The 12377-nt window shown below is 39.0% G+C and overlaps 1 protein-coding gene across 1 annotated transcript in view; it reads left to right on the plus strand.

The window, feature by feature from the left end:
• Positions 1-11722, plus strand: part of CTDP1 (CTD phosphatase subunit 1) — a 48360-nt gene extending 36638 nt beyond the window's left edge. Inside the window, exon 13 of the mRNA XM_083746899.1 lies at positions 10709-11722. Coding sequence (XP_083603025.1) covers positions 10709-10850 — 142 coding nt within the window. The 3' untranslated portion in view covers positions 10851-11722. The remainder of the gene's footprint in view (positions 1-10708) is intronic.
• Positions 11723-12377: the final 655 nt, after the last annotated feature.

Here is a 12377-nt window from a genome sequence, read left to right on the forward strand (position 1 = left end):
GGTTTGATGTTTTGTTTCTCGAGATGTTTAATAGGATTTTCAAATAGTGTCATTTCTTGCCATTTATAACTTGGCCAAGTTGTCCAAAGAGACTGCAGGAATGAAATATTGATATGGAAGGCTAATTCTGTAAGTTGTAGGCAGCTGAGCACTTTTCACCCAGGAATATGAACAGGAAGCTATTTAGGCTGGGCACTTTTTAAAATTTATTAGTTTTTTAATCCCACCTTTCCTCCTAATTCCCCCTGCACAGCTTCTCCCCACCCTCCCCATCATATTATATAGGATCAAACTAGGCATGTAACAGCATGGATTGCTCAGTTGGTCCTTAATCATAGGAGCTCACTTCCAAGGGAGGCAACAGAGAACGGAGAGTAAGCAGGTAAAGAAAGTTTTCTTTAAAAGCAGTTCCAGGGGAAAGGAGAAGGAGGAAGGAAGGAAGGTAGGTCATACTATTAGAGCAAGAGTTGTTGAGGGACAGCTGAAAGTGGTAGAGCTGGACAAGTAAAGATCACAGGAAGAGATGTTGGGATTTAAGAGCTTCATAAAACAATGGCATATACACTACCAACCCCAATAATAGCAAGTCGTTCCTTTTCTTTTCAAGTAATTTAATAGATCTTGGATGCAGGAAAAACCATAGGGTGGTATATAGGGCACAAGCCATGATTCATGAATTCATAAGGGGGAATCATTCTTTTACAGGAAAAATGCACCCATATTATAACTTTGAAAAATAATTGTCTGGGTCATTTTTCATATTGTAGTAATGAATGGGTGATGAATAGATTCTAAAAGTGCATATATGCAACAGAACTCTGGAAATGTCTGTTAATCAATATTTCTATTGTGCTTTTACAATGAGAATGGAGGTCAAATTCTTTCCTGGAACTTAACACAGATAAAATATATCTGCGTCAAAACAATGTTATTTCCTGTATAAATACATTTTTTAGCTGGAAGATTTTCAGAGACAAAAAGAGACAAAAGCCAAAACGTAGTTAGATACCCAGATGTTACTCTACTGTAGCATCCCCAAACCACTCTAGTTGCAGCAGGATAGTTAAGAAAAGCATACCTAGTTTTTCTTTCTAGGTCATGAATGTGAGCATGATGACTTATATCCCCTTTGATTTATCCTTAGAGAATTTCACTATCTGTACAAAGTATCTAACCTTTGAATTCTACTAAGTTTTTTACTGCATTGATATCACTTGACAGAGGATAGTACGATTTAAAGTATGCATGGTGCTCAAGGGATAGATTTAAAATATTCTTTCATCTTTCTTCGGCATTTTTCTTTTTTGTTGTTGAACAAAAAATACAGGTGCAAAACTGTTTTTTATACTTAGTAGAGCTTTGCCCATGAGTTCCAAATTCTTAATTCTTTAAAGTGATAAACTACTAGGGCCAGCTCAGATATTCAGTAGTTCCTACTCGAAGACAAAAAGAGGATTAGAACTCCTCACCCCTGATTTCAAACTCTCGGCCTAATATAAATAGTGCAGCCATTCTGGAAATGCACTAAAAACTACAACGTTTTTGGCATGTGTGATATGCCAAAAGCTGATTTCTTTATTCTACGCTTCAGTTGATCCACCACATCATCTTTCCTTATTTTCATATGTGCCACAGTCCTTACCCCCTTCATTCATCTGTCACGGCTCTCAAAATTGTTGATTCACTCTCATGTGTTTTGCTGCTACTTGCTGATGTCTAGTTTTCTGTCATGTCCTGTCTCCTCTCCCATCCCTGCTCTCCTCCTCACTGTCATCCCAGCATAACATTCCTAGGTGTCTTGCTGATGTCTGAAACAGAGCAATGAAATTTAAGCTTATAATATTTCTGTCACTGCTGGAGAATGTAGTTTCATCCAAGTTCCTCCTCCATAGTCAAAAGTCTTTTCTGAAGTGTATTTATTTTACCTCCTCCATTCCCATGTCACTCTTCACAATCCTGTCTCTACTTCTAATTATAAATCTATGGCCAAGTATCCCCTTTTTTGCTACTTTCTATCTCATGAATATTATTAGACCTTAGGGCAGGAATTATTACTTCTCTACAATGCCTATCATCTTAACATTACATCAATCCTAAATAGTAAGTTTACTTCCTGCTTTGAATAAAAAGTACAGTTAATATGACTTGAACTTTAAGTGCTATGTTGCTTCAAAAATATTTTCTCTCTTTTTATTTTAATACTGCGTAAATATGTCTTATCTTCTTAATGTCCTGGGACTCCAGTGCTGTCAAAGTTGTTTCAGTTATATAAGGAAAGCTCTCATGGGTTTAAAGAGAACTTTAAAAGACCCTTTTATCATAGCTTGATCTTGCGTGTTATTAGCTTCAGTATGACTTGGCTTTGAGACAATAGTCGTGGCATGTGTGAAGGTCAGACGTGGCAAAAAGATGCCGAATAAAACTCCAAACAGTGATTGCTTCACAGAAAAAGGCAATGCCAGTAAAAAGAATGATGGAGAGGGGGGAGTAATAATCACAGTAGGAACATTTTTCCTAGTCATTTTTGGGAATTTCTACTGATCTACTGACTATGGAAGTGAGAGCTGAACCATAAAGAAGGCTGATCACTGAAAAATTGATGCTTTTGAATTATGGTGTTGGAGAAGACTCTTGAGAGTCCCGTGGACTGCAAGAAGATCAAACCTCTCCATTCTTCAGGAAATCAGCCCTGAGTGCTCACTGGAAGGACAGATCGTGAAGCTGAGGCTCCAATACTTTGGCCACCTCATGAGAAGAGAAGACTCCCTGGAAAAGACCCTGATGTTGGAAAAGATTGAGGACACAAGGAGAAGGGGACGGCAGAGGATGAGATGGTTGGACAGTGTTCTCAAAGCTACCAGCATGAGTTTGACCAAACTGCGGGAGGCAGTGGAAGACAGGAGTACCTGGCGTGCTCTGGTCCATGGGGTCACAAAGAGTTGGACACGACTAAACAACAACAAAACTGATCATGAGTCTCCTTTAGCCGGAGCACATTTTTGGGGGTTTTCAGGGTAGGGAGATTCAAAACCCCCTTTTAGATAATGAAGATAGGGGGTGGGATTCAATGTTGTGCTCTTCAAATCATTCCATCTGCGCAACCATACCAGCTTGCCAGACAGAATTATACCCCTGTCCCACACATTGTTCTAGGGATTCCCACACACCCCAAGCCATTTTTTTGAACTGTACCAGGGGGTGGGGGGAAGCCCTGCTGCACAAGCAGCTGTCCTTGCGCAGGGCTTCTTCTGACAGGACATTAAGCGAAATCTGCATTTTTAAAAATGAAGAAAAGTTTTGTTTTATAAGCCCTGTCGTCCTGTGTTGCTCCCGTTTTGTTGTTTGGAAACAAATAAACCTGTGCCCTTAGGTTAGAATCAAAATGTTCAGAGATAATAGGCAATCTCAAAGAATGATCTGAAATAGAAGGGAGGTCCTTCTCGCCATCTCTCCCTAACCTAACTGCTATCCTTGCAGTGAGAGAGTGAAGAGGATTCAGTTGTTGTATGCAAGATAAAGAAGGAATGGGAATAGAGTGTGAGCCCAACATTTATACTTGCATTTCTATACCATTATTCAATGCTAGCCAATGTCATTGTGGACTACAACTCCCATCATCCCTATGTGCTGGCTGGGGCTGATGAGAGTTACACCTGGAGGCCACCATGTTTGCTTCCCCTATTTAACCCCTGTGAATGTAGCCATTGTTTTGTTCTGAGGTTGAGGCTTAGAAGTACAATGGTACCTCTAGTTACGTTTTTAATTCATTCCGGAGGTCCATTCTTAACCTGAAACTGTTCTTAACTAGAGGCGTGCTTTCACTAATGGGGCCTCTTGCTGCCGCTGCGCCACCGACACACAATTTCTGTTCTCATCCTGGGGCAAAGTTCTCAGCTCTAGGTAACTATTCCAGGTTAGCGGAGTTTGTAAGTTTTTAAGATCAGAAACAAAAAAATGGCGTGCTATGTATGGATTCCTTTATAATACCCATAAAGACAGCTAGTGTAATTGGACCATATCCTAACAGTGTTAGGTTTGTTCATTTAATGGATCTTTGGCTCTTTTTTAGTGAAAGGTGGCCTTATTGATTAATATTGATGCTGCCTACGCTGGTTCCTCAGAATAGTTTTCTTGGTTATGGAAGCAGCAATGTATTTCTCTTTAAAATTCCACAATACATTTTAGGAGTCCCATCAAAGCAGTATGCAATCAGGGACTTGAGCAGGAATTGTAGGAGGAACAGGCAACCAAAATGCTAGCTTACAATAGAATTGCCACTTTCCCCATTCTGTAGACTAAATTAGATAAAATTATTCCTGCTACTTGAATGCTGAGTAGGACTGAGATGGCTTGTCAATCTCTCATACACAGATTCCCATCTGAACCTTGAATTTAAAATTGCTAGAATTATCCCAAGACATAACAACAAGCTGTTTGGCTGTGACTTTTGTTTGAAATATTATGCAAGCTCCATGTCGCATTGACAACAAAATGTCAGGTACTTTACATGAAGGTAACATGATTACCATATTTCAGGTTAATTTTCCATTTCCAAAATCTGGATATTTTCACAGACCTCTTTTAAAAAAAAAGTTATTGTACGATGTAGAAAAACCAGTTAAAATAACTGGATACTTTTATACTACCCAGTGTCTTTCATTCACATTGTAGTCCTAACAGGTAATTGAGTATCATACAGCCTTTGAAACAGAAAGTTGAAACTAATAACTAGCTTCTCCAAGGCCTCCTAATGAATCCAAGAACAACTGAGACTGAAACAGTTTTGCCAAGTGCAAACTCAAATTCTTATTCAAGCTCTTTCTGGGAACATGTCGTGAAAAGCAATATAATACAAGCTCTGGGATTTTCTTAGGAACAAGACACTAAAATAAGCATGGAAATACCTTTTCAGTATCCATTGCTATTATATGAAAAGTACAATGAAAGTTGTCAAAGGTATATGCAAGGAACACTTCCCACCCCCCTACCGTTACCAGCTTGTATTTAACTCTGATGTACTATCTAATTGACACAGCTGCTATTTAGGTTAATTATATGTCAAAAACTACAGAATGATAGATAGTGACAGTAGACATAGTGTTAAATTAAGCCTGGGATTTTGACAAGGGTAGCTTTTGGGAGCTAACAAAAATAAAATACCCAAAACAAAACCTGATGTTGTAAAGTATTACAAAGAAACCGGACTACCCCAATATTACTTGCTGCCAGGGGCAAAGGCAAGATTGCGCCCTCATTTTTCCATTCTGTGTGCAGAAAGCAACTAGACAGACACTTGAATCTTACTTTAACAGTGATTATGAGACAGCCTTCTCCATTGATTCAGAGGGTAGCAGACTAGCTTAGGGCATATGGAGCAGATCATGTGACACACACAACTCTCCTGGCTCTGAGCCCCTCAGCACGGACTGTCTCAATCTGATGTTTGGGTCAGCCCTGCTAAGGAAGTGTGTCATGATAACATGATCTCAAGGTGAGGATAGGATTGGCATATGGTACTAGAATGTTTCCCCATTTTTTGCAGTGTGTGACATAGCATACTTGAGCCACCCAAATATGTTAGGAACAGATCCTATCTATTGTTTGCTGTGTTGAAGTATTTTTGCCATGAGTTGTGGGGCTGCATAGGTTTTTAAATAAGTTAGTCTGAATTGGAGATTTGCTTTTTCAGGAAAACTAATCAAGCCTGTTCACTGACCCTTAGCAGCATGTTATTTGCTTTTTCCTGCTCTCTTTTTGTAGCCTGTTGTAATCTGTGTCAGGCAAGCTAATACGTCAAGTATTCTATGTATTGTACTGATTCCAAGTGATTTCAAGTAACATTTATTGTGGAATGCTTTTATAACTCCATTTTTATTTTAAAAAACCACTAGGTTTTAAAATGAGCCTTGGTAATCTGTAGTATACAAAAATTGTTCATGATATCAGAAATGCATCTAACATAGTTTTCCTAATGAACTCTAAAATGTACCATTCAGCTCTTTGTAATAACTGAAGTGCATTAATCCTGACCACTATAATGTTTAATGGCTCTTTGGCACAAAAGTAAACACTTAAAATGTCTGCACACTGATGTTGGATTAGTTTCTTTCAGTGTAATGTGCCCTGAATTGTACCATGGGGATTGACTGAAGTGAATCCATGCATATATAGATGAAATCAGTTATACATCAAAACACATACAAGAGTAAGTTAGAAAATAGCAGTGCAATTGTATACATGTCTATTCAGAAGTAAGCCACTGAATTCAGTGGGTCTTACTCCCAGGTGCTTCCATCATATATTGCAGCACCAGAGATTTAATGTGAAGAGATCCAAGAAACCCCCTAAGGGAAGACAATTAAATATAGTAATAGAAATTAAACAGGGATGTTTATGTCTGAATACATTGAAGACTGCTGCTGTGGGCAAACATTTTATTATCATGTTTATTTTTATTAGGATAAAGTTAAGTACTACAATTAATATACAGACCTCTTTTCTACTCAAGGAAGATATAAAGACAGAGGCAGAATCTCAGTTATGTGAGCATTTGTTATTCATCATTGTTTCTGTAAATCGCATATGGGCAAACTGTGGCCACAATCCCAGCTCTAGACCCAAATATGAACAGCTCTCATTCCCTGTGATTCTCCTGACATGTTGCAAAGGAAGGATCAGCTCTTTTTGATAGAGAAGGAGACAGAGGGGCCATTACAGGTCACTTTTAAAGAACAACAACTGGAGACAAGGCAAGTAAAGCCGTTCTCATAAAATGCTGTACAGGGTGTGGGAGTGCTGTTTTAACAAGCCATGAGCCTATCATTTTTCCCTATTAGTTGGGATAATTTCCATTAATCAATTTTTAATACATTTTTATTATCATTTCATCACTATGTTCCTTGCTTGTTGTAGGGACTCAGAGGAAAGAAAAAATATTGTTAAGGGAGATTTGATTGTGAAAACCTTTATAAGCAAAATATTAAAGGACCTCAATTAAGGTGTTAATTGCATTTCTCACACTAGGTATTTTGGTGTTTGATTGTGGCAATAATTCCTGCATCTTTTGTAAGGAGCTGATCTAAGAGTGTACACACCTGAAATATGCAAGCATGTGAGCTTTTGCAGCATCCTCCCAGAGCTACCCTAGCATGATTGCACCTCAGGATAATTAAAAACAATATTTACATCAGGAGACATTATTTTCCCTTGGATTTCCCAGGAAAGTATTTAACTGCAATTAGTATGTACTTGTGTCAGAAGATGTACACCAGTAAGCTTCCTTTCCTTCTGTGCTGTCACTTGCTTTTTAGCATGCTTGACACACAAGAAGGAGACAGCAAGGTGGAGAAGCATGTGCCCAGCTCACTAATTCTCACTAATTTTGTTGGGAAGATGATATAGGACCTCTCAGGGTACATAGAGTATGAAGCAGAAATATGCTGTGTGTGCTGCACTAGGAAATGGGAAGTGTAGAATGAAAACAAGCCTTTGCTGTTTCCCAGTTCTTCTTATTCTCTTCCTCTTGCTTGCTTCCTGGCAGTCAGGGGAGGAAATCTCATATTCTTTTCTGAGGGGCAGAAAGGAAAAGAGTAGAATAGATTCTGCCAGAATGAATTGAACTATAGTTCTCTGAAGTGATGAAAAGCTTCTGAGCATGCTCTGAAGCTTCCATTGTATTACTAGAATCACAGTAGGTAATGAAAATATCCCCTGCTGGTGGTTCCTCCCACCTTTTACAAGTCATGTTTTGGATAGAAAACAGGGAGGGCAGGGGGTGATTGAGCCAAACTAATTGGCAGTTTGAGTTCGGCTCTTAACTGGTGTGGCTTTTTTAAACAGAGGGAGTTAGCCTCTCCTTTCTGAAAGTCAGTACTGTTCCTCATGTTAAGCATCACAGACTCAAAGGGAAGGTCTGTTGGATAAGACCAAAGACCCATCTAGTTCAGCATTCTGTTCTCACAGGCAGCTTTGGGATAGCTTACTTGGTAGAGCATGAGACTGATTCTAAGGGTCATGGATTTACGCCCACCTTGGGCAAAAAAATGCCTGTATTGCGGGGGGGTTGGACTAGATGACCCATGTGGTCCCTTCCATCTTTGCAATTACAGTGGTACCTCAGGTTACAGATGCTTCAGGTTACAGACTCCGCTAACCCAGAAATAGTACCTCGGGTTAAGAACTTTGCTTCAGGATAAGAACAGAAATCACACAGTGGCGGCAGCGGGAGGCCCCATTAGCTAAAGTGGTGCTTCAGGTTAAGAACAGTTTCAGGTTAAGAATGTTACAGATAGGTAGCCGTGTTGGTCTGCCATAGTCAAAACAAAAAAATTCCTTCCAGTAGCACCTTAAAGACCAACTTCAGTGTATCTGAAGAAGTGTGCATGCACACGAAAGCTCATACCAAGAACTAACTTAGTTGGTCTTTAAGGTGCTACTGGAAGGAATTTTTTTGTTTAGGTTAAGAATGGACCTCCAGAACTAATTAAGTTCTTAACCTGAGGATTCTATATGACCCCACCGCAATGTTGTTGTTGTTATTGTTATAATTTCCATACCTCCCTTCATCTGATGATCACAGGGCAGTTTACAATATAAAAACACAAAAATACATACCACAAAAAATAACACACAGCTTAAAAGGCCATAGATTAGAAACTGGTATTCAGAGGCACACTGATACTGGAGGTAGTACAAAACCCACAGTGCAGCATGGGACTTTTCCCACCATTTGCCATCCACTACTAGACAGTGGAAGAGGTATTGGGGCCAATTTACACTTAGGCAACGTGCAGGTTTTAGGATCATTCACCCAGTGCCTCAAAGAACACCTATAACGTTTGGAGACGAGACTAGCTCTGGCTACTCAGTATAACACACACGCATGCACCGTTTTTACATATTTACATTCCTCCTTCAGACATAGCAGCCTTGCCTAACTTGTCTGCTGGCTGGGGCTGTTGGGAACTGTGGTCTAAAACAGCTAGAGGGCACCAGGTTGGTGAAGGCTGCATTATAGTATTCTCCAAGCAACACAAGGGAAACAAGTGGCAAATTTGTGTGCTGTGTAAAGTGTGTCATGAGCTTTACCCTTTGCAAAATGCCAGACATGGGAACAAATACGCATTTATCTTGGCTATCAGCTTAATGGTAATGAATAGTACTTGCACAAACCTTCCATGTTTTATTTTGTCTTTTATGTTGGCAAGACAGTACAGTAGAGACTTTTTGGACTACATTTCGGAACATTATGTAGTGCCACTTGTAACTTGGCATCTCTGTGGCTCATTAATTAGCAGTGATTACAGTTCCAGCAAGAACAGTTCACACTCTCGTAGCAAAGTTGGTGAAACTGGTTTTCTATACCAATATGATTCAAATAAATGAAATTTTATTCCTAACTAGGGGAGCGGTAAGGCTTTCAGCAACTTGCAGGTCCTAATTCTGTTTATTGCAGTAACCTAAAATGGAAATATTGGTGCATCTCAAGGGAACATTAGGGTTTCAGGACTATTTATTCAAGAATCCATTATGCAAGGAAATTAATTTTCTATAGGGCGTGTACTTCCATGCCCTAAGGTTACCAGATGTCCCCGTTTCCCCGGGACAGTCCCCAGATTTACAATTCAGTCTCCATACAAAATCCTATCATTCCTACTGAAGTTGAAAAGTGTCCCCGGATTCATTGAAAAAAATCTGGTAACCTTACCCTACAGTATTAAAACAATGCACCACAGGCTCCTTAGACATTGGAGAGTAACATGCATATTTATTAGAGCACCAGTGTTGGGAGATGCTGCAGAGAGGAGGTGGAAGTGAAACAGGGTGAGGTTTTCTTGATTGCTATGATTTTGGCACTGTGCTTGTTGCATCCATATCATCTCTTATGATAGGTATTTTGTGTTTGACATTACTTGGCTCTGCTTCTAGGGATAATTGAATGCAGAAAAATTCAAAATATACCAAAAAGAACAACAAAATAACAAGGTCAATTCTCTCTAAACCTGAGCATATTAATTGTCCAGTATAGGGCAAGGTCAGACAGTAAATGCTTTGCTACAAAATTTGTAGAAAGTGATCTCCCTGAAACTTGAATTTATCATAGCCTGTAATGGGGAGGTGGGGGAGGGGTCAGTTTCAGTTTTGGAACTTTTAAGTGCATCAGCATACTGCAAGTGATGCCTTTCTTTTGAATACAGCCCTATTACACTTTCGTTGGGCTTCCAGACCTAAAAGAAATCACATTTTGGCTTCTGCCATTCGCCAGTGGACTAAGGCTGCTGGGTTGTGTGTGTCACTGCTGAGATTGTGTATATTGAAGATTTGGTCCCTGTATTTGCTCTTTTATTTCATGTCTCTTATATTGTGAGGGACTGTCATTTCAATCTCTATACAGCACTTAGAAAATGTTATGTGCTTAGAGATTGACCTTTCTTCTCAGTGTAAAAGCTTTGAAATATTTGGGGGAGGGATTCTGCTGCTTGCCATCTTCCATTTGAAGACTACACTATTAGGCAGTTAACGACACAGCTTTTTAAAGCCAAAACTCACAGAAACTTGTTTCAGGTACCTCTCAGGTGGGTACCATTGCCATTCTAAGAGAACGAGGGAGGTGTTCATGGTGAGTTCTGGCACCTCTTTTTCTAGAAAAAATAGCACTGCGTAAGGAAATTGTTTTAATCATGTCCGTTTTCTGTGTCCAAATTTGTAGGGGTCATAAGCGAAAGCTGGATGAAGATGATGGCGCCAGTGAATCTAGCAAAGGGTCTAGCAATGATGACGAGGAGGGCAGCAGCTCAGAAGCGGATGAGATGGCGGCAGCACTGGAAGCTGAACTGAATGACTTTATGTAACCTCCATATGGGAGGGGACTTGTAATTATGTGTTTCTTTTTGCAACCATTCAGAATTCCAATGGTGGGCATTTCCTGTTTTCCTCTCTGAAATATGGTGTATATTTTGCAAAGCAACAAAGGAGGTGATAATGCATTATTTTACAAAACCTGAAATAAGATGTTTTTAGGGTGTTTTACTAAAGGAATATATACTTTTTTAAAGGAAAAGTATTAAAGGGGGACTTGGTGTGATGCCAAAGACATGTTGTGAGAGCTCTGCAGAACCTTATTATATGAGACGTTAGTACAAAGATTTGCATCTGAACATTAAAAAAATTATTGCCATGACGGCTTTGGGTACCAAGCTTCAGAAAGAATACCTAAGGAATATATTGCATGGATGAAGCAAAAGATCTTGATCGGGATATGTTTTCTTCACAGTGAATTCTTATCAAATAGAAAGATTTTTAAAAATAAATAAAGAACAATTTATATTTGTATAGGAACTGAGAATGCTATATGCAAGCTTTGTGAACACTGCACTCAACCTACCTGCCACTTGCTTCTAAGAGAATATATATATGATGGTTGATTCCCATGTTTTTAAGTTACTTTGTGGACTAGTATCCTTTAGAGAGAGACCATTTAGATTTTTAACTTTACTTCTTTGTAATTGCAGTTCTAGCACAGGCTATTCTGTGTAGTATTGTACTGCCATAAAACATATTCATGCATTTTGTGTTGTGTTTGGAAGGAATTGCTGCTAGCGAATTCCTGATAGCATTTTATTTCTTTCAGAGGACAGATGTAAAGTTTTTTGTACATTCTATTTCATATTTGATCTACAAAACAGATTCTTTTCATTTAATAATAATAAAATACATTTTGTAAGCTCTGTTCTCATTTCATGATTTGTTGTGCTAATGTTTCTATTTTGGTTGCTTCCATGCAGTAAGATGCACCTTTTCCAAAATTATACTTCTATGAAAATAATTAGCAACATATTTTGGAATAAGATCAAAATGCCTTTGATAGAAATCCTCTCATTCCATGCTGTCCCCTCCTGTTGAGCTTGCTAATTGAATTGACAAGAAATACTTGTAAAGCAGTTTGATCACAGGATTGTGTTTGAGCAGATGATGTTTTATGTGTTTAATCATATTGTTCAAGCCACATTTTGATGGGTTGGAGTCTCTTTTTTTATTGTGTGTGTAGGTCAAGGGATGAGTCACCTGTAGTTTGTCAGTGAAAAATGTGGTTGGGATCCAGATTTTTCCTTGCCTTTTGTGCAAGGTGGTTGCAGTAGCTCGATGGAATTTATTCCTTTGAGCCACTGGTTCCCATGCTATGACAAACTCTATCTTTGTAAATTCTTCTCTTTTTCAAAAGCATCTCGCCATGTGTCAAGAGAGGATAAAAAAGCATTGTGCATATCACTATTACGTAGCTCAGCTTGCCCTAGCTGAGGCAGATGAGAGTTGTAGTCTAAAACATCTGTATGGCACCAGATTGGCCATGGCTGGACTTGCTCCTTACTTCTAATCTC

The sequence above is a fragment of the Podarcis gaigeae genome (assembly GCF_964106915.1).
Source record: "Podarcis gaigeae genome assembly, chromosome: 7".
Taxonomy (NCBI): domain Eukaryota; kingdom Metazoa; phylum Chordata; class Lepidosauria; order Squamata; family Lacertidae; genus Podarcis; species Podarcis gaigeae.